General features: G+C 44.9%; 1 protein-coding gene across 5 annotated transcripts in view; it reads left to right on the top strand.

Annotated features, from left to right (window-relative positions):
• Window positions 1-23,270, top strand: part of cadm4 (cell adhesion molecule 4) — a 146,216-nt gene that overhangs the window by 88,538 nt on the left and 34,408 nt on the right. The window contains exon 1 of one of the 5 annotated variants that reach the window (XM_035163217.2): window positions 17,879-20,363. The exons of 2 other annotated variants lie outside the window; for them this stretch is intronic. In XM_035163217.2, the coding sequence (XP_035019108.1) occupies window positions 20,276-20,363 (88 nt within the window). In that variant the 5' untranslated portion in view covers window positions 17,879-20,275. Of the gene's footprint in view, window positions 1-17,878; window positions 20,364-23,270 lie in introns of those variants that run through there. 2 more of the 5 variants (XM_035163215.2, XM_035163218.2) reach the window with 2 other exon arrangements.

The following is a 23,270-nucleotide window of genomic DNA, read 5'->3' as shown; positions in this document are numbered from 1 at the left end:
CCTCTCGCTGTCCGCTCTCTCCCCCAATGCACAACCCCTTTTTTCTCCATCGTCGTCTCTCTTCCTGGAGTTAAATTCAAATCGTGCTCGCTGCTTGATGAATCCATTGTTACCAAAGCACTTCACACAGAGAGCTAAATGCGGACTGAATTAATGGGGGGCTCAGGACCAAATAGCTTTCAAAAGGCAGCTCCTCTTCAGCTCCTCTCATTGCTCATGTTCATCCCTTGCTCCCTCTTTTTCGCTTTCTTTCTTGTATACTCTGTCTCCCACTCGCTCTGTATTTTCCTCCTCCCCTCAGGGCTTAGATAAATACTCTTTCTTTCTCTTCCCCCTCTCTGATGAAGATTCCCTCCATCTCTTTCTCTCTGACGCCTTTCATCTTTTTCGTGTTTCGGTGTTTTTTATCTATCATGTTGCATATCTCTCCTGCTTCCTCCCTCGCTCTGTCTCTTGCTACCTCTTTGTTTTCCCTTTCTCATTCTGTCATCACAAATTGCCTCCCCTCTCAGTCTCTCCTTCTCGACGCAGCACTCTCTCCATTCGTATGTCTCTCTCGTCGGCCTCCACCTCCCATTCACATATTCCTTTTTCTTCCCCTCTTCATCTGTCCCTGCATCCCTCTGTCGTCCCTCTCCATGAGCAGCTGGAAGCCTACAGCTCCCCAGGGTGTGTTTGGTGTCATGGTAAGGCTTGTCTTGTCGCCGTGGGCAGCTCTCATCACCAGCAGCCATCAGCCACATACCTGCGCGCACGCACGCACACACATACACACACACACTGTTGCATGCAATCACACAGATTTTAAGATGCTGACTCAAAGCAGCTGGGGGTCGATCCTCTAGGGACAGTTTTGGCCTAAGGGCGGTGACATTATCAAAGTGCTATCTTTGTGTGTGTGTGCGTGTGAAGAAGTGACTCCATGCAGGGATATTAGATATTCTAAGTTTGCCTTTGCTCTCTTTATGTGAGTGTGTGTCCCCATATTACCATCCATTAGCCTCCACTTTTATCTGTGTGTGTGTGTGTGTGTGTGTGTGTGTGTGTGTGTGTGTGTGTGTGTGTGTGTGTGTGTGTGTGTGTGTGTGTGTGTGTGTGTTGTGTGTGTGTGTGTGTTGTGTGTGTGTGTGTGTGTGTGTGTGTGTGTGTGTCCATACTCCAATATTGTACAGGAGACCTCACTCTGAATTGACATTTGTAGTGAGTGTGAGTGTGTGCGTGTGCGTGCGCGTGCGTGCGCGTGTGCGCAACTCATTTAACCCCCCCTTTCCTGTCCTCTCTTTGAACTCTGCTCCAGTGTTCACCGCAATAACTGCCGGACACAGGGACCATACCAATCAGATTCTGGGAACACACACACACACAAACTCACACTCACACTCACACACTCACAGACATATACAGGAACCTTGTTTAATGATTTTCACCAAACCAAAAATAGACGGCTTTATTAAAAGGAAAACACAGCGTCCTTTCAAACCGATTCTCCTCCCAGTTTTTGACGCGTGAGAAAGTTTCCTGCTGCTGGAGGAAGTTGTTCACCGCAGGAAACCAAGGTCGTCTAATAAACGAGTGAAAAGCGAAGAACATGCAGAAGAGAATGATTTCACTGCAGCTCCAGGAATTAATAAACAACAATGTGATAAGAAGATTTGAATACCACTTTTATCATCTGGCGTTGGAGAGAAAAAAATGTTTTGCGTGGTTGATATTGTCTCTCTTTTTTTATGAGTGTGGATCATTGATTTGAAAAATAAAAATGGGAAATAATGAACCCTCAACAATTACGCATAGACACATGTTCTTTGTGAACACTGTAGTACACGTGAAAACACACCGAAACGTCGATAAACACGTGAGACGGAGAGAAGGACACAGATGAAAGCTGCATAATTGCGTCATGTAGAGGAGATGAAACGCAGAAAGACAGTCAGAGAGAGAGAGAGAGATGGTGAAATGGATTATGAAGAACCAGCAAGAAGGCGAATGTGACAAACGGATAAGAGATGATGCGCGGTGACATGGAGAAGGACGGGGTGTGAAGGAGGGAGTGGCAGCGGGATGAGGTAGCATGATGGAGGGGGGGAGGCATGGGAGGGCATGGGGGGGATATTGAACAACAGAGCCGTGGAGGGAGGGTGGTGGGGAGGCGATCAGGCGAAAAAGGACAGCACACCGGGGAGAGATAGAAATGATGGAAGGAACACAGCTGAGGCCCGGTGAGGGACGGATAGAGACACTGAGCGGAGGGAGGGAGGGATGGAGTTAAAGGAAGCAAAAAACAAAACAGAGGCGGTTTTCAGTGTCTCCTGCTGCCTGAAATGATGACATGGCAACATAATAACACACTGTTTGACAGCCGTTGGTCGCCAGAGTTCGTCACACTTGTGCACATACATTGTTATTAGCTCGAGGGTCGGCCGTGGAGATGAAGCCGCTAAACTCCAGTGACAGAAGCTGCCAGCTCCAGACATATTTTTACCAGTCGACATTACGTCTGAAAGTTTTTCTTTTAATGATATTGTCACTGTTCCTAAACATAGATTCACTAGTTTTCCTGGGTAACTTTGAAGTGACAGGTCAAGATATATATATTTTTTTATGATAGCTAAGTTCTCACGACCGCCTCAGCTCCGGTACAATACGTACAAATCCAGTCTCAGAGCTGTAGTAATGTAAGAGGACTTTTGTGCTGTAATTGCTGAAATTATCCAAAGTAACTGTTAATCTGAAATAGACCAGACTTAAACTGCAGAACATTATATTAGATTCCTATTAAGCATATTATGTAGTTTATAGTGGTGCAACTTTTATGGTGAAATCTCCTTATATTTAATTATATTATTATAATATATATTTTTATATATTATATATAATATGATGTGATATAAAATTTTGGTCCAGATCCTTGTGTTTTTGTCACTTACAACATTTCTGTTCATTTCTCAGAAAATATGTGTTGATCTAATATAATGCGTGTGCGCAGTTTTGTTCGTAAACAAATAAAAATATGGATTAAAGATGATTTCATAAGGGAGACTAGGCTTTTCTCAGCCGCTGTATGGTAACAAATAGGGTTAGAAACATGCAACTACAACCAATATGTCGCTGAGAAACATAAAGGAGCCTTAGCTAAAAGGCTTATTCAGGTATCTGGTCTATTCCGTGCAATTCCAGTATATTATATCCTATATATATTTTATATACTGGCTTCCATCTTTTCCTTTTTCTCAAGAAACTTGATTGTAGCATTACGCAAATGCTCATGTTCTCAACCGGTGATTCACCCATGCAGGCAAATGCCCATCTAATCTCTGGAAGTGCTGCAGCTGCCAGTCACCTCTCATTATCTATGCAGAAATGTGGTATGAATGGGACAAAGCCCTGGACACCTGAAATGAGTCTTTATTGCTCGACCCAAGAGCAGACGAAGAGAAATAGGAGCTGAGTGTAATGAGGGAGAGGGAGGAAGAGAGAGGGAGGCAGAAAAGGTGTGAGACAGAGATGGAGTGAGGCTGGTCGTACGCCAGAGGATTATCAGGCTGATTTACAGCTGCTTTGCCCACCCGGAAAATTGGATCAAAGGCTTGATCAGGTCCAGTGGTCAACCTAAATTATATCTGTTACTTTTAAGATTCAATTCCTGCAAACGCTTGCAAATTGATCCCCCCGCCGCCCCACACACTCACTTTAATGTCAAACATGTCTGATAGTTACCAAACATCTGTTGGGATCCTGACCAATCCCTGCTCTGCACGGGGCATCACAGCCTGACTCCGGCAGCAGATCTGACAGTAACCAGTGAGAGCAGAGTTTATTAAAGTGTGAGGTGAGGCTGAGTTGTTTTGATTGAGGTTTCATTGGATCGAGTGAGTTCTTGTTAGATTGGAGGTCTTTAAAGTCGGCGCCGCGTAAAGAAAGCGGCAATCGCCTTTGTTTTACCGTCGCTTCTTAATAATTGTTATTAAACGCTTTTTCTCTCCCTCTCTCTTCTTTCTATTGTTCCCAGTGGTGCTTTAACAGAGCTGCAGACAAAATAGTTCATTTTTCCACCATCAGAAGAAACTATTTTTCCTGCCATTTAAATTCAGCTTGAAAAAACAACTTGCACACCGCTGAAAATTGCCTAAGACAGAAAATCCATCACGGCGCGAAATAAAAATGAAGCCTTGATTTGGTCTTGTTAGAGTTTCTGTTTTATCATTATCTCATTGTGCCAGAGAGTCCCCAGGTTGAGTGCTTTCATATCACCGCATTACATAGTGCGGCGCTTACTGTCAATCACCTGACAGCTACGAGAAGAAATGAAAATCTCTGGCGGGACGTAATCCCTCTCGAAACATGTTGCATTACAAACACTGTCACTGTCTGAAATATCATCACAGCCATGTCTTGTTATTTGAGGTATCTTTGTTACGGGGTGGCAGTGAATTTCAAATTAAATTTTGGCAAAGTCTGGAAACACAACAGTTAAATAGACAAGATGCTAAATATTTGCTGAAACAGTATCCAGATCTGTCTCTGACTCTCTGTGACTGGTAAAAAAAAAACCCCAGTCCGCAAATACTCTTTGTCTCCGCAGTGTATCTATGAAATGGGTTTGTGTTCTGAAGTCATAGAGAGCCGCCCACGCAGAGACAGAGGGCAAGAGGGAAGAGTGGAGCTGACGAGAATGAGGTTCGAGTGCTCTGACATCAATAACTGTGTTAAAAGAACAAGAAAACAGTGAAGAGTGAAAAGCTTGACTGAGAGAGAGAGAGGGGGAAGAGGGGGAGAGGTTTGTGGCGGCGACTCTGAAGCCTTATTGACTCACCTCCACACTTCCTGCTCCCCACCTCTCGTCCCCATCAGGGTGGTTTGTCCCAGGGGAGCAGCTCACCTGATTGGCTGCCGTTTAGGGGCAGGCGACTTGGGTCCAGAGGTGAGCGTGTTTCCTGATAGGCGGTTGCTAGGCGATGGATGTTGAGTATGAGGAGCTGGGTGTGGAGGCAGCTGCAATGGATGTGTGTGTGTGTGTGCAACTATGTCCATGTGTGCATGTGATGACGTGGGGGCAATTTTTTGTGTGTGAGTGCATTTGCTTGTTTACTGTGTCGGTTTCCTCCAGAATTCCTCCATAGCCGAACTATACATTTGCACATGTATCAATTACATGCTGTGTGAGTGTGTGTGTCAGTGTGATAGCCTCCTGCAGGCAGAGCGATGTAATAACTATCATTATCAACCCATGGGCTGGAGCTCTCATTTAAGACTAAAAGGAAATTAAAGGAAGGCCGCTGTCAGAGCCACAGCAATCATAAGAGAGTGTGTGTGTGTGTGTGTGTGTGTGTGTGTGTGTGTGTGTGTGTGTGTGTGTGTGTGTGTGTGTGTGTGTGTGTGTGTGTGTGTGTGTGTGTGTGTGTGTGTGTGTGTGTGTGTGTGTGTGTGTGTGTTGTGTGTGTGCGCGTGCGTGCGTGATGGCGTGCGTGTTATAGGTACAGATGAATAGATATGGAATACTTATGCAAAATGCTTTAAGATGTTAAGGCTTTTTAATTTATGGAGTAAAACCGGAAGTTCTCCATCTATCGTTCATTCTCTTACTTACACACACACCTTGGAATCTATATGCATTCTTATGCAGACCCCACGTCGTGCCTTATTAGGCCTGTTTGTGACTGCTGCAGTTTAATGAGGTCCCCTGCTGGGGTGTTATTCTTTTCATTAGAATTATCAACAGGTGTACTGGGGCCTCACGGATAAAACACTGGCTGATAGCAGCAGTGTTACAAGTGTTAGTCATGCTGGTTAGGGTCCTACTCTTCCTCTTGTTCATCCCCTCTGAAGGGTTCTCTGATCCCCAATGATCCCTTAAGCCAGTTAACCAACCGTGCTGTTGATCAAGCAAATTGAACGTGAAACGTGTTATTTTTTAAAAGAGGCAGGAGGTATATAACATTTAGGCTGACTAATTGCTGTGCGCTACTTCAGCCCATTTGATGCCTCCCTGTGCTGAGGCTTGGCAGCCTCTCCGTCCACGTCGAGTCGTCCAGGAGTAAATAGAGGGAGGTGCGAGATGCGCCAGTGTGTATGTGTGTGTTTTTGTGTTGAATTCTCTGTGCACAGTGTGCTGTCTGCTTGTTAAAGCTGTTTGAACAACCATATGCTTGTTAAAGGCAAAGTAGCCACTGGACAATAAGAGAATAAAAAAAACTCTTAGATGAATTGATACTTTTTTTTCATTCACTTAGCACAAGAGGGATATAGGCTGCTGAACTAGCTGCTGCTCATTCCGGCTCCTGGCTGTGAAGCATTGTGCGTGCGTGCGTGCGTGTGCGTGTGCGTGTGTGTGTGTGTGTCTGACAGCGCTAATAAAAGATAGGGTGAGGTTGAATTTGACAGATTTTCCTTTTTTAAACCCAAACTCATAATAATCAATCATTAGTGTAGCTGAAAAACAATTAGGAGACTAGAGACAGGAAGCCTTTGTCAAGGTCTGCCAGTGTCTGTGTATAGATGTGGCTTCTCTGCAAATTAAAAGCACGATTAATGTAGTGTGGACATGTCAAAGTAATTTTTTCTACACAGTAGTGATGGATCGGTGTGTGTGTGTGTGTGCGCATGTGTGTGTGTGTGTGCGCACGCAGCCAAATGGCCATTGCTTAGTCCAGTGCGAGAGCAATAATCCGTACTGCAGAGATAAAAACAGTGGTGGCACATTATAAATGAATAAAAAAGAGCCTCAGGGTAGTTAGAGCTGCAGGATGAGAACAAGAGAGAATAGCAGAAGAGGAGGAAAGGGAAAAAACAGTGCTGTGTCAGGTCACTTATGTGGAGGCAGTGATGGGTACCTTGAACATGCCAACAGGCTGTTTAGTACAGTGCTGATGAATGTGGGCAGTGTGTGGAGTGATAGCGAGGGCGGGACAGAGGGAGAAAATCTGTGCTGCGTTCGATTCCTTTATCTATCTGATGTCAGCGAGAGAAACAAACCTTGAACAGGACGAGCACACCTTGGTTCAAGCTCATTTGAGGGTGTGTCACATAATAGAAAAACCCAAAAGCCTTAAAACGCAAAAAAACAACAAAGGAGGTAAAGACATTAAATCAAAAGCCATAAGACACTTCACGCTGCAAGAAAGACAAACGGTGAGAAGTTATAGCCTGAGGAAAAGTGATGAACGTGTTCTAATCCAATAAATCATACTCGCTTTATCTATCAGTAATCTGTTTATCAACCATTGTTTGTCAAAAACACACAATTAGAAGCTGCATCCTGTCCCAGTTAGTGCAAAAGACATTTGTCTGGATTGGTCGTAACTCAGTTCTGATCATTTAATGTGATGCACAGCGTTAAAATGTGTACTATTTTATTTTTACAGTCACAGTCTCGTTAAAAAGCACATAAAAGTTATGGATATAGTAATAAAACAACAGAAAATGCTTTTTTTTTCTAAATACAACACACAAACACCAACAGTAGTCATGTTATTGTTTTGTATTAATTTGTGTTTTCATCCTTTCTCAGCATAAAACCACTGAACATCAATAAAAAGCCTCGACAGCTCTGCGACACTAATTCTTTTACATATATAATTACTGAGATCATACATACAACTACAAAGATCATAGCGCTCTCATCTGCAAATAAAAACTTCACAATGAAGTAATTGTTATTCCGCTGACATTCCACTAAAGAGAGAGAGAGAGAGAATCCAAAAAGACATCGAAATCGAAAAAGAGACAAGAGTCAGAAGAGAGAGAAGAACTCAAAAGAACAGAACTCAAAAGAAGTGAGAACAGGAGGACTGCTGTCAGAGTCACCTTGTAGGAACAGGAAGTGAGTGTCCCAGTGAGGGATGTTTGCTGCGAGTCTGACTAAAGTGAGGAGAACAAGGCAGAAGAGAGAAAAGACGGATGAAAGAGGAGGAGAGGGGAGAGAGAGGAGCTCTGACAGATTGTCATGAAGACGGACAGCTGCCTTTCTCCACATCGACTCTTATAAACCGTAATAGGCACACACACGCAAATTGTACCCATATTTCATAGACAGTATGGACGACATGTCTCCACTTCCTCCCACTACCCAGCATAGAAGCCAAACTATCCCACATTAACTGGGGATATCAGGGGATGTAGCCGCGGTCACATTGTCCCACAGACACACAGGCTCGTGTCTGTCTCAGCTGTCAATCATCACATTTCACTTTTTAATAGCATCAAAAAACAAACTTACCGAAAAATCAACCCTTGATGTTAAGTTCTGAAAATGACAGAAACCATCTTTGAGAAATATTTATTTGATGTGTACTTTGACTTTTTTGTTAAGTCCATGTCCCATGTCATAACATGGAGGAGGTTTATGACCTGTATTTGTGGTCTGTATTTATATGAGCTTTTCTAGTCTTGATGACTTTTTGCCATTCACACATTCATACAGTATGGGCAGCACTTTTTTTATGATGAGCAATTCGGGGTCCAGTATCTTGTCCAAGGAAACACTTTCGGCATGTGTTGATAAGACTGGGATCGAACCACTGACCTTCTTGTAAGAGGACGACCGCTGTATATAGCCACAGCTGCCCAGACACACTGCAGACAGCCACCAGGCGGCGATCATAATGCTTTACTTTTGTGGAGCCATCACGTCGTCCATCTTTATGCTTAAAACCAAGACTTAACTGTCAAACAGCTCTTTGAAGTTGTGAGGACTTGTTAAAATGTCCTATCTCCATAAAGTTTCTTACTCAAACTAGCCCTCGTCCAAATAAAAGTAGAAGTAGGCACACACACTCTTCTGTACACGTGGGGCAGTATCCTTGTATGCATAAAACATGGCTAGAGAGCAGGAGCAGGGGGCGTGAGGGAGATTGGGAGAACAAGTGTGAACAGACAAAAAGCGTATGGTAATGACCCGCATAACGAAAGGCCGCTGCGAGCGGCGGAGAGTCGGAGAGACAGTGAGAGAGGGGCGAGTGTGAATGTGATAAAGTAATGGTGAGGAGGGAGAGAGAGAGAGAAACTTTCCTCACGGCCTGCTGCCTCTGGATTGAACAGCATGCAAATGAAAAATGGAGATGAAATAATTAGACAGGCTGACTTGAAGCGCTCATCTAAATATGTAAATGCACTTAATTTTACTTTGATTTGCTCCAGTGCTTCCCTATCACTCTCCCACTTCTATCTCTCCCACTTTCTTCATTCCATTCTTCCCCTCGCATCCCTTCCCGTTCTGGGCTTTCTTCGTGTTTTTCATCTTTCCTCTCTCTTCCCATCACGTGCTTTCTTATCCTCTTTGTCCTTCTTTCTCTGTTTTCCCTCTCTGCATATTAAAGCTACAGTATGTTAATACACCGTCGGTGCATCAGCTCAGTTATTCACTCTTTTATGGACTTGGTGCAGTGTGTATGTCAGAGAAATAGAGTGTGTGTTTTTAATTAGCTCGCTCATGCCTGTCGGACTCTGTGATGGGGTGTGCATGCTTTCACACACAGCTGCGTGCATGTGCACAGGTTTGTAGTAAAGAATACGTTTGGATGTTTTCATGTCCGTCTTAATTCAATACTCACAGGTCATATGTACAATGGTCCCTCAAAAGCATTAGTACAACCAGTGCCGCCTGTCCATACTGAAATAAATCAGAGGATTTAGCCAAGTGAGTAAACCAAATAAAGTAAATAAAAGAAGCGCCCACCCAACATGCACCATGGTGCAAAACGCCCACCGCCATCACAGGAACTTACACCCACTTAGACATTTAGGGCCCCAGGAAAAGGGACCTGGTTGGCCCGACAATCAACAACATGGCCTTGTCTCAGTCTCCTGTATGTAGCCGATCAAAGAAGTCAAAGGGATTTTCACAAAATTGTTGTTGCTGTGGACTTACGGAATCAGCCGTTCTCAGGGGGCCGTCTCTCAGCTTTGGGGCCCCAGGCCATTGCCTGCTTTACCCACCCTGTTGCGATGCCCCTGGCCAATAGATACACACTTTGAAGTATAAAATTCCGTTTTTGCGTTTAACAGTAGAAACTGTTTCCCTGCTGAGACACAACAGAGGGATTCATCTGGTCATGTAGGCTTGTTGCTGGACAATATGAACAATAAGCCTACTCATGGAATGGGCTGTTTGCTTGGTCTGTGTTGCAGCTTTCTGTCTGAAAAGCGCTGCAGCAAGTAAAGACCATCTGCAGGACTTAGTCCACAGAAGCTTGAAGCTGCTGTTGTTGCACAAAGAGCTGTTCACCTATTTATTCAAGTTCGGTCGCCAGGTTTTTCAAATTTGAATATCAAATGTCAGAAGTTGTAGAAGTTGTTCATAGGCAACTGGACTTGTTTGTGTGTTTTGAAAGACGGTTCACCTCTCATCCAAGAGGCTTCTTCAGAACTGGAGAATCAAATGCAGCACAGACTTTCTCCCTCTGTCCTGCCCCCCCCCCCCCGAACACTCCACCTGCACTACACAACTTCTGAAGATACCGTGACCTGGACGACTGAGGATCTTCACAGATTCTCACAGATCGAATGTCTTGCATGTCCAAATCCCACTAAATTAGACTCTGCACTTCCTTGTGCCAATCAAGACACACGGCAAGCGTGAGGCTGACAAGATGAATAGTTCTCGAGATATGCGTTGCACAGACAGACAGAGATTTCTGGATTTATCCGCTAAGTGAAGATAACTATTTGACACGAATAACGCAGACTTCTTACACCTCATAATAAAAAGTAAAGTGCTGTTTCGCCTCACTTCATTCACCCAATTTGACCCCAAGCAAGAAGATGGGGCTCAATTCATTTCATCTTGTTTTTGAATTTTTCTTTTGATGTGGCTCACATCTCTGCTGTCTCTTTAACGTCCAGTAGCTTTGCAGACAGTTTACAGATCCAGTTAGAATTAACTACATTGTACATATATTAAAAACATGACTGGTTTTTGCACCTTGTAAACAAAGCCGGCTGCAAAGCACTGTGAAATTAAAATCTCCCACGCTCTCGTTTTTCCAGGTTTATTAATAATTGCTTTTCTTGAGTGTATATTGACCGAACATTAAACTCTGCATATTTATTGTCACTTGTATTTGCAGAAGTTGAAATAGATCTCTATGAGAGCGCAGCACCTGAAGGCATAAATGAAAAGTCAAAATGTGAGCAAGTTTATGTGCGTCTTGGTGGTCTGTGTGTGTGTGTGTGTGTGTGTGTGTGTGTGTGTGTGTGTGTGTGTGTGTGTGTGTGTGTGTGTGTGTGTGTGTGTGTGTGTGTGTGTGTGTGTGTGTGTGTGTGTGTGTGTGTGTGTGTGTGTGTGTGTGTGTGTGTGTGTGTGTGTGTGTGTGTCAGCCCGTTAACCTACCTGCTATTAAACCCTTCAAATTAGCATGAACCATGTCGTGAGCAGCCGAGCCACATTAACCTTCTATCACTGATTTTCCCCTTTTCTTTATGCCTTTCTTCACATCCCATAAATCTGTCTTTCACCTTGCTCTCACAATCTTTCCTTCCCTCCCTCCCTCTCTCCTCCTCTTTCACTCCTTCTTCCTTTCTGCCTCACTGCTGCTCATCACTTTGTTTACATCCCCATTACTTCCCATCTCCTATAAATGCCCCCCCCACACACACACACACACACACACATCAGCACAATCTATCAGTGTGTATGTTTGTCTGTCTGTGTGTTTGTGTGTGCGTGTGCATATGTGTTTGATAACGCATCTTTGCTTTGAGGCCTGTTTGTGTGTTTCTGTTTATGTGAGCGTCTTTGCGAGGATGAGGAGGTGTGTTTAGGCTGAATTGTGTTTGGCAGCTCCCGCGCGTGTATGTGTGCAGAAGTGTGCATGTGCGTTGTGTGTGTGTGTGTGTGTGTCTACAAGGGAAAGAGTGTGCGTGCGAGTGTGTCTGCTGGCATAAAAGGTTGTTATGTGCTTTAGGTGTTAATTGGCTGAGGAGCTTCGTTAATATTCTCCTTGCGAGCCTGCTCATCGGGAACAGAGCCGGCAAACTGATGAGTGTGTGATTTTCCTCTAGAGAGAGCGAACGAAAGAGAGGGGGAAAGTGGGGGAGAGAGAGAGAGAGAGAAAGGGAGAAAGGGGAGCGAGAGTGACTTCAGTGCAGAGACCCTCTGTAAGGTCAGAGTGAGAGACGAGGCGAGCAAGAAAAGGAGTGGAAAAAAGAAATGGAGGCAGAGGGCAAGCGGGGTGAGAGACAGACAGGCGAGCGGGGAGGGGTCGAGAAAGCAACAGACAGAGTGAGAACGACAGAAAGAGATGGAGGGAGGGAGCGAAGGAGAGATGTGATAAAAAGCCATAAAGGGTTCCATTGAAGCAATGGGTGAAAGGAAAGATTATATCATGCAAGGGAGAAATTATCCCTTTGTTAGGGTTAGTAAATTGTCAGAATGGGGGCAAGGCGGTTGGCGGTGTACCCCCTGGCAAGGTGGCATATAGCTTCTCAATTTCAATTTGCGAGCTGTGCCCCAGCGGTGCTCAGCCACCAGACCCCGCTTCAAGCCACACACGCAGCGAAACGCACGTATTCTAATATCGTCCTGCACGGTGCACAAAAATTAAACGTCATAAGCTGCGGACTCGACAGGATGATGTGCTCATCAATAACACATCACACGCATATACCTGGAAAGTACAGAGCAAGAGGGTGAACTCGGGCGTGCACATATAGGCACAGTGACAACCCATCTGTCACACGTACACACACACCGGGGAACAAAAGGAGAATTCCGCACACGCCGCCACATGCAAATGTTAGCGCACGCACTGGGAACAAAAAGGAGAAGAGACTGACACGTGCACTGCAGCGGGGAAAACACTGAGCAGAGAGTTGAAGCCTGTCACTGGGAGGTATGATGCCACATGGATAATGAGTGTTACTCCCAGCAGGTAGCTGTGTAGCATGTGGCTCAGAGCGCACACAGAAACACTTGTTAGGAAGCCCCGGCAGTACGTTCTCCATTTGGCAGGTAACGCTGTTTGCATTTATCTTACTGAATAAGGGATGACTGAGCTTGGTGTTCTGTTGCATCCCTGTGGGGGGGCCTTCATGGTTATGCATAAAATATGTCACTAATGCCTTCTCATACTTAAACTGTGTGTGTTTTCTGAGAAGAGTGTGTATTCTTTTAAAGCATGCGTGGATACAACACAGGCCGGGACGCCTTTGTTTAAAAAGCCTCTCGCCTCGCTGGTCTGTATCCTCGAACACAGGGGTGGGTAACCTCCGACCTCAAACAGCCAACAGACAATTCATAAATGCATAAAAGAATCCCGTTATTGCAATTAATCTTTCAGCCAACATGAACCAACACGTCTTTCAGTGTGATCCCTTCTGGCTCTTTGCCTGTTAGCACAAGGTCAGGCTGAACAAAGCACACGTTGCAGTTACGAGTCATCGCTGACAAGCGTCAACAAAATAAAAGCAGATGTGGATTGTTGAGGTTTCCAAGAGAAATGGAAAAGTGAGTGTTTTTGTTGAAGCAAAAGGACGGACAGTGTTTGTGGTTTACAGAGACGCACACGCAGTGTTGAAAAAGGACAATCTCCAGCATCATTAAAGCTGGAAAAATGCAGCTGAAGTTGCTGAGACAACTGCGCCTGGATAAAGTAAACGCTCTATTCCAGAGTTATTGTTCCCCCGACAAGCAGCTTTCACAGTTTTCTGACAGATACAATTTTTATGCCTCTGGCCTGAGGAATTAAGCTTGTGAATACGGTATACGGTCAGGGACTGTTTCAGCAAACTGTTTGGGCTAAAACAACGAAGAAAAGCATCTCTCTCAAGAGAGGTTACGGTGATAAATGTGTTCAATAATTTAGTTTTTGGCCTGCGAATACAAATATTAAATATTTAAAATGAAATGGTTCCTTTCCCTTGTATCCAGCAGTTCTCTTTATCCCCCCCCAAAAAAACCTTTGGCTACCTTGAATCCTACAGATGTTATTCACACAAGAAAAGCTGTTGGCTCCTCTGAAGCAGCTTCTCATTCACCACTTAGACAATTGCGGTGTTAACTTTTTGCTGTGGATTTCCGTGTCGTGCCACCTGGTTGCTTTAATGGGTCTTGGGTACTAGAACATCCGGTTACGGTTTGACAGAGATTGTGAGTCAGTGAATCTCACCTCACGCTTCACGTTGCCATTGTCTTTTTCAGTGTTAAACAAACACCGCAATATTATTAAAATAGTGTATTGTTTTTTTTCTTGCCTGAAGTTCATCATGAATTATTAATCCCACTTGAGGGAGTGGATTTTATCAGGAAAACAAAAGAAAAATGCAATGACGGTGAAAAATGTGCAGATACGTTGCATTTACAGTGAAGACTTTGCAGCAGTTTATAAACGTTTCCTTGTTTTATTGATAGAACATATGAATAAATAATTCAGGCATCAGTATGTTCCAAAATGCACAGTTTCACCTGAACTGTAGTCGAGGTTGAAGTATTATTTAAGGATGGCAGGCCTCTTTATTCTCATATCACAGTTCGAGAATATAATCTTACAGTATAAATATGATCTTGCACTTGGATAGCAAGATGCTTACTTCTGCCAATTTGGCATCTCTTTGTGCGGGAAAGTTGTAAAAAAAAAAATCTCTTTTCAATATTTCTGACCCGAGAGTCTCTTAGCTTTTGTGCGCATTGAAGAGTGAGATTCCCTAGAATCCATCGTGGGGATAAATCGCAAAATCTGGCACACGCTGATGCACGGCCCCAAGTCAGGAAAGTTTCTCGTCTTCAGGATGAAAGCATGTGAGAAAGGTTGTAAATAACTGCTCCATCTGATTAAGTGAATTCAACGCATGTGAATGAAACAAGAGGAGAGTATTTGGACTGAAGCAGCCAGTTTCAGTAGATGCAGCCATCAATAGCATTTCCCATCCTAACTTCTTGCAGTTTTTCACTTGAGAGTGTTTTGTTCTAAAGTGCACGCTCAGTTCTTTGCCAGGCTCAAAAAGAAAAAGCTAAAATTGTCCCCTTTAATGCGCAGTTGATGCATGGTAAATGCATAATGGGACAAGACTAATAATAGGATGACTACAATAGTTACCACAGCGCCTTTATGTCCCCCCTTCCTCTCTGTGAAACCAGTGCCAAGTCTGTTGTTTGCCAGAAAAGGAGTTTAATCTTCTCGTTTGCTGCAGATATATAAAATAAAGGTGAGGCAAAGTGGCAGCAAATAAAAACAAAGCACTCAAACCATGTAATTTCAAACAGTAATTCAAATCCTAATATGTGGTTTGTATTCTTGTTAGGGTGTCGTGATGTGAACCATATTGTTTTTATTTATTTGCTGGGCTCCACTATCAGCCGACGGTGAGAAATAAAGAAAATCAAACCTATGTAATCCTACATTGTGTGAAGAAAGACGCCGGTGTGGCTTGTAATGCACCCAAATGATTGGGCCGCATTGATCCCTTCGCCCCGGGAGCGTGAGGTGAGCAGGAAGTAGCCTGAGCCGTGCCTCCAGAAACTGCAGTCACTGATAGTGTCCATAGATCGAGGAGCGGCGACTTTTTTAATTAGAGACTTCAGAGCAAACCCAGTTGGATTAGCTTGGTGCATGGCTCTAGGCTGGCTATTAACACCGAGTCAGCCAGACGAACAAGAAATGGGAAAAAACAAGAGTGGAGGGGCAGGGGGGGGCTGAACACGCCGACCCTGACGTGAATGTTCTCAGAACCCGGTCAATATACGTCTTTTAGTTTATGAGAAAATGGCTGATAATGTGGGATATCTGGTTTTCCCCTCGCAGGAGTTAAACATATAAAGAGGCATTTGGTATTTTGGTTTTTCTTAAACTGTAGTTGTAAGTAATATCGTGTACTTTGTTTACTCCCAGAGGAGATTACACAGTCAGGACTGCTCTGATAACACTTTCCTGTGAGTGATTAGCGTCTCTAGTCGTGTGGGCCTCTGTGGCAGCGCCGTTAAAACAAACACTGTGAGAAATGAATATATAACTTAACCATTACGTTCAGAATACGCACAATCTATATTCATGAATATCTATATGTATGAGCTCACGTGCACGCTAATACTCACTTGTGCTGAAACCCCCTCGGGGAGACATCCATTTGGTTTATGTTTACCTTTAAGGAACAGATGCCCTCCTTCACACTGTGCCAGCTATTAAACCCTAAAGATTCACACCTACACAGATGCACATACATGTAACCCGCACACAAACACACACGGGCTCCACACGTACATGCTCCCAAACCCACTCTCCCGCTCAACCCCGAGGGAGACATGTGAAATACATTCAACACTTCCGTTTACCCAAGAAGCGCCTTGAGGACAAAGAGGAATTTAATCTTGGATAAGCCTCCCGATAGAATCTCTGCATTAGCCTTCTGATGCTGGTTCACAGCCATCCCATCAACCCTTACCTCCCACACCTTGGCCTGATTCCCTCACATCCCTCCTCCTCTTCACTGCTTTTTTTTTTTTGATCTCCTCCTCCTTTACCTCTCTCTGACTTTCTCGCTACTTCTTTTCACTTTTCCTTCCTCGTCTTTGTACTTCCTTCCTTTCACCACCCTCACTATTACTCTTCCCCCTTTTGTCCCTCCATCAAGTCTTCCTTGCCCCCACCTGCTCTTCCCATTCTTCCTGCCAACATCTATCTCTCCATCTATCCCCAGTTGCGGTGCGTACTGTATATATCTATATTTCTGTTCCCCTCCCTTGTCGGAGTGCTTTAATACCATTGGTATTAAATGCTGGCACGACCTCCTCGGCATACTTAAGCAGGCAGGGATCCTTGTAAGGCTGTTTGAGTGCTTAATATTTTCAGCACGCCGCTGACTTAAGCCCCTTAAGTGCTTTGGCAACACTTATTCCACGGTGGCACCAATGAAGCCCATTAAAAATTTGATTTGGATGAGAGAGGGAAAGGGAGTGAAAAAAAAAAGGATGGATGGAGGGGATAGAGACTTAGATTACCTCTCTTTCTTCCGCACACACTGCGACAAAAACAAATACACCCATCGGGGTTTGCCCACACGGGAACTTTGCAGACTCACAGAAACACACACTGTAAGATGTCGTGCGGTGAATCGCAATGTTTTCTTTTTGTCTGTAATTATGTCCTTTTTTTTTTTTCTCCGTAAAGCACTTTCCGATGACCCTATTTTGTTAAAAGCGATTCATAAATAAAAAATTTTTTATTTGACTTGATAATGGGGAACAGCGTGTTTCAAATTGAATGCATGAAGATGTTTGTAAATACACCCTGTGGCAGATTAGAGCTGATACTTTACGATCAGTTAATTAAGGACAAGTAGAGGTGCGATTATAATATCGAAACTGTGTTGCCTTCCACGTTTTACAGGACAATGAAAGTCACAGACAAGGAGTCGAGTGTAGTTAGCGCCGACCATTGGTTTTGTTTTGCCAGTTTTATTGCCAATAACATTAATGATACATGTTGCAGTGAGCGTGAACAAAGGAGTTGCATTATTCATGTGTTGATGGTAAAAGACGCTGACAGGTCGGACTGGCTGTTAGCAGTGATACTGTATAAAAAATACTGAGCAGATACCTTACTGAGCCCGGTTCACATCAGCATAACTCACAGTCACATTTATTTCTGCTTTATCTGCATCCGCTTCGAATTACAAATGCCGCACACAAACATGTGCGCAGTGCTTGTCAGCAGACAGCAGTGCAAATCCCTGCAGCCTTTTAACATAAAGAGACACTACGATGCCTGTGTGTGCGCCTGCATGGATAAATTAATGGCTAGCAGATAGTGAAAGGGCCAAACAGACAGACAAATGTACACCCTGCTTCGGTCAACACTGGACAGTCGAGCACATTCACACACACACACACACACGCTGCCACTGTTTGTTGACCTGAAAGGCGACCATTGTCGATGCGTCCATCCACACACACACACACACACACATCTGTAACCTTCACAAAATAGTATGCAAAATATGCAGACACTGATCCCACACTGACACACACACGTTCCAAGCGAGGGGAGGGAGGCCAGGGTTATATAAATGGAAGACAGAAAGCGGATAGACAGATGGATGTAATCAACAGCGATACCACATTGGGATTACAGCAATTTTCATAGATCAACAGGAAAGACGTGGAGCAAGAGGACGACAAATTTGTTGGGAACTAACTAACTGCTGTGGATTGACTGGAGGATTGAAAGAGGAGGAGGAGAGAGAGACAAAGAAGGCAGAGCGGATAAACTTAACACAATTTGAGGAGATCAGTTCGAACGTGTACAAGAAAAAAGAAAAACACTTTGTTTTCCGTCTGTCTGCTGCCAGGCCCCCGACCTGCCAGACCCGAGCGGCTGGTGCACACCAACACAGAGTAATTTTCTCAGCGTCAGCCAGTTGACGGGTGAAGTCAGAGCCGTGGGGAAGATTGGGCTTGATCTGCTTTCGGCTCTGCCAGAAGTGTCAGGGCCGTCGCCGCTGGAGCTCATTGTTTCTGCAGTGGCACAGAGAGTGAGAGCGGGCAGTGTGTAGTAATCTAAGGATGACACCCGCACTTTATTCCATCAGATAGCGCTCCGTGAGGTGTGAGGTGTGGCCCGTCACACTTTATCTCGGCCTTACAGCGCACACATGTAACACGTGTACTCGCGCACGCAGACCCACCAGAGATTCACTCTAAGAGGCGAACGACGCATTAGGTCCCGACAATCAGCAGGAACCTTAAACGTAGCAGGCTCTTGGATCAGTGTGTATCGCTGAGTGTGTGTCTGCAGTTAAAACCAGGCGCCGATTTGCGCCCAGTGGAGCATGTTGGAAAGGAAGCGTTAGGCAGGTCGATGCTGCACGATTATTCTGTCTGATAGCCTGTGATTATTCTGAAGAGTCTAAAATTACCATGTGAAATCACCGTCCATTTACGCTGCAGTGTATACATGATAGCATATCGAAAGAGTTCTGGCATTCAAGCGAATAATGACGGATACCTTGTGAGGATAATGTTCACGTCTCTGGGGTAAAATAGCCGAGCAAAAAGTGTAATATCAGAAAACTGATGCGCATCGCTGCAGCGTGCTCAGACCTTTTCACGTTGGTTACTCTACACAGAGCAAGCGCTTCCACTCTGTGTCTCTATAGAGCGGCGGCACTTAGGCTCAATGGATTTTATTTAACCTCAGCTATCTGCAGATGAGTTGCAGTGAGATGGTGTCTCCGTCTCTCCCGAGGCCTGCCCCGTTTGGTCATAGCGCAAAGGCACATTGACTTCCACCTGGCTGTGTGTCGGTGTGAGAAGTGCTGGAAACCTCGCTTGGTCTCATTAAAATACAATCTGTTGAAGATGAACATCGTTGCCCTAGATTCCGCCGTCCTCAAGGGCACGGCAATGTAGGTAGCTGGATTTCAAAAGTTAGCGTTTCAGTCGACATCAGTAGATTTAAACTTGCCTTGCTTGATAAGTCTGTTTCCCAGCCTGTATCTGACGGAAATATAGTTTAATTGATCGCTCCTGTGCCTTTGAGCAGTGCGGTTTGACCTGCAGGAGACAAGCAGTCTATATGTTGTGGTTACTTTGTGAGGCTGACTGTGACGTCACCTGGAGCTGGGAACTGATTTAAACACTGTGGGTGATCGGCTAATTAACTTGTCCCTCATTTTGTGAATTACATGGCTGCCATAATTGAAAACCCTCACTGTTAGAGGACATAGAATTGCAGGTATGCTTTGGTTACACTTTGTATTGGCTTTTCTGGTTTATTGATCCCGAGGTCTCTGGCTTTGTTCCTCTGAGGCTCACAGCGCCGAGGTAGAAAATATCTCGCCTTGCAGTGTTTGCCTCCCTGGCATTTTGCTTCGACGGGACTGAGCTGCCGCGCTGCTTTGTAGCTGCAAAACTCCGGCGCCGTATAGATTAAAGACGCCGCGCCGTGTCGTAAGTTCTTTCTAAACAAGGTGCCAAAGTCAAGAGTCTAACTTTTTGCCTGAGCTAATTTCTGTGTGCTAATCGGCAGCTCGGTGAGCAATCCAGCGTGCAAGCCTTGGCTGAAGCGGTTTGTTTGCATGTGCTGTGATGCAGTGCAGCGCATAAAAGTCCTTTCATAAAGTGTTGTCCTCAAACAACAACTTCTGTCTGATTGCACTGAAGTAAAGCGTTTGGCGTGCGCACGTGCCCGCAGCTTTGCAGAAAACGAATTGCATAGCATGTGAGTGTGGGCGTGGGTGGACTCGTTTATCTATAGCGGTGCAAGCAGGGTCACAGTGGAACCATTGATCTAACGCGCACATCCACACACACACGTTCACACATAAGCATAGAGCTTCTCAATACACAATGGAGCCTGTCCGAAGCTCTGACCTCCTCCCTGCTCCCGTCTCTCTGGCCCTGCGCTGCCTGGTCCTGATCCTGCTCTGTATCACTCGTAAGTCATGCACACATGAACGCTCATACACATGCATATAGAATAAATGAGACAGAGACTAAATGAGGCGTGTAATACTACTGCTTCTACAGGGAAAGTCAGATCACAAGCAGATAATGTTCACATGCACACACTAATTTCAACTTGTATCCATGGATGTGGCAATTTAGTGTTGTTCTTCTTGTTTAAATTCCCTGCAGATTTGCCCCCTGAACCCTGCAGTGTGATGCTTCTATTATAGAAAAGGGTTAGTCACAATTGTGAATATGGTACTAATTGATGTAAACTGATCCATGGAGAGATTCAATGCAGTGGCCAGCGAGCGACAAAGAGAGGAATCGTGAAATGAGAGTTTCAGATGAATTGCTCAAAATGCCGGTAATTACGTTAGAATGGGTAATTAAGATTAAGAATAGGAAGAATATGAACACTGGAGTTTATACCCAGGAGGTGAAAAGACCGGGGAATGAGGAGCCAAGCAGAGGAAGAGAAGAGACGGTCGGACCAAAGGACTTAAAGGGAAACCGTCTCCACTGGAAAGAGAGAAAGAAAGAAAAGATAGATAGGACTGGCTGAAGCCTTTTTTTCTTTTTCTCGGTTTTCTGAAGAGCCTAATAAAAAGTTGGACCCCAGAGTGGGAGAGATATAGTGAGTCAAATGGAGAGGTTGCTGAATGGAAAGGGAACGTGTTGGGAAAAGAGCAGAGTGAGAGACCAATATGCTGCATGGAGAGAGAGAGAGAGAGAGAGAGAGAGAGAGAGAGAGAGAGAGAGAGAGAGAGAGAGAGAGAGAGAGAGAGAGAGAGAGAGAGAGAGAGAGAGAGAGGACTGAACCAGATAGGAACTAGTACTGAGAGAGGTAGGCAGCCGAAGAGGGGGAGACACAGCGAGACGGAGAACAACAACTGTGTGTGTGTGCAAGAAAGGCTGAGTTGCAGGAGGGCGGTACAAAGATTAAACGAGAGACAAGGTCTGCAAAAGAGCTGCACAAGGTCGAGATTTGAAAGACAGTCACCGGGGATGTTGACAAAAAAGTCATGCATGAAGTGGAGCGGGATCACTGGCAGACTTGCTAGTTGCTATTAATACCTCCTGTCGTTATTATTATGTATCTAATGCAGGGAGATGTTATTTCCCTGCTGCTCATTGGTAAACAAGCGTAGTACCACTGCGCACAGTACCTTCTCCTCTGTGTCAGCCAAAATCTCAATTCAGTGCTGTTGTGTTTTCCTCTGTTTTCCTTTTTTGCATATTAGATCAACAGAAGGACATTGTGTTTTGTCGGATGTTGTGGGGGGGGACGCGGGATGGGGGTGACATTAAGGGATAGGGGGATGCAGAGAACAAATGGGTTTGTGACTGGGCACTGAGTGTTGTTATGTAATTCATGCCAGTTGGGCAGTTTTGTGTTGCATGGGCCTTGAACGTGCACACACACTCTCTCTTGTGCACGTTTAACACCATTTCACAAAAACACACACTTGATTCTAATGCATGCATTTATATTTCCCCTCACACATTTGTCAGCGTCTCACACACTTGCTGTGTGCACAGCGGCAGATACACACCAGAGGGACGGCTGCCATGTGGTGGATTTTGAAGGGGGTTTTAAGACCAGTGCTTTTGGCTGTGGTGAATCTCCAGTGTGGTAGCCGTTGCGTAATAGCCCTGTAAATTTCCTTTAAACCGCTGTTGGGTTGTGTGTGGTGGCCATTGTCGCAGGGTTGTTGAGGCTGTGACAGACCCGGGCCATAACACGCTGCACAGTAGATAGAGCTAACCAGCTTTGGCTGTCAGAGACCACGGACAGGAAAAAAGAGAAAAGAAGGAAAAGAGCGAGTGAGATGGGGGCTGGCGAAGGGTAAGAAGAGGTGAGTAAGAGAGCAGAAAGAGTAATAGGATGGGTGGACAAGAAAGAGGAGAGGGGAGCGCTCAGGGAGATGCAGTGCAGCACAGGGAGAAAATAAAAAGAGGGGATGGGGCAAGAGAGGGACGAGGTGATTGAAATACGCCGATGGGCTGGAGAGACATAAAAGATACGAAGGTCAAAATGAGAGATGCAAGAGAGCGGACAGGAGGGGAGGGAAAGAATGGAGGAGGTGATGGGAGGAAGAAGACAACAGACTCTTATGCGGAGGATGGAGACGGCGTGAGTGGGGAGCAAAGTCAGCAAGTTAAAAACAGGATGTGAAATATGTAAATATACAAAAATAAATGTTTCTAATGAGAGGTCGAGAGTGAGAAGAAATATTTTTTATGCTGATTTTGCTGATTAGCTGTGCTCACAGTATACAGCAGTGGGTGATGGAGAGAGAGAGAGGGAGGGAGTTGGATGAGAGATGGTTGGAAGTTCCTGCCAAAGAGAGAGAGAGATTGAGAGAGAGAGAGAGAGAGAGAGAGAGAAAGAGAGGGATAGAAAGTGGGCTGAACTATATGACAGGCAATTAAAAGAAGCGAAAGTAGAGAAGAAGATGAAAGAGGGACGGGAAAAAAACTGGGAGATTCTCAGTCCTCCACTCCGCTCGTTTGTTTTGTCCTCTTTTTCTCATTCTCCCCTCTCACTTTTTTCCCTGTGTCTCCCTTGCTCCCTCTCTTCCACTCTGCCGGCGCACTATAAAAACAGCGTGATTATGCCGCAGACTTGAGCTGCAGAACAAATCACGTTTAGCGAAGGAGAGTGTGGAGATAGAACCGGCAGAGAGGCAGGAAAAGATTCCCACTGAGTCACAAAAAAAGAGGAAGAATGAGATTGCAGAAGGAATGAAAGCGTATTGCGGCTTGGAAGGAAGCTGTTGCAAGGGAGGGAGGGGGAAGAAAGGAAAAGATGGAAGGACAGGAGTGAGGAGAGGGCAGCTAACAGGAGGGAGAGACGGAGAGATGTAACAGTTCTCCTGAGGCCTCTGAGAGA

The sequence above is a fragment of the Hippoglossus stenolepis genome, chromosome 8 (assembly GCF_022539355.2).
Source record: "Hippoglossus stenolepis isolate QCI-W04-F060 chromosome 8, HSTE1.2, whole genome shotgun sequence".
Taxonomy (NCBI): domain Eukaryota; kingdom Metazoa; phylum Chordata; class Actinopteri; order Pleuronectiformes; family Pleuronectidae; genus Hippoglossus; species Hippoglossus stenolepis.
Note: the sequence above shows the minus strand (reverse complement) of the source record. Positions and strands in the feature narration are given on the sequence as shown.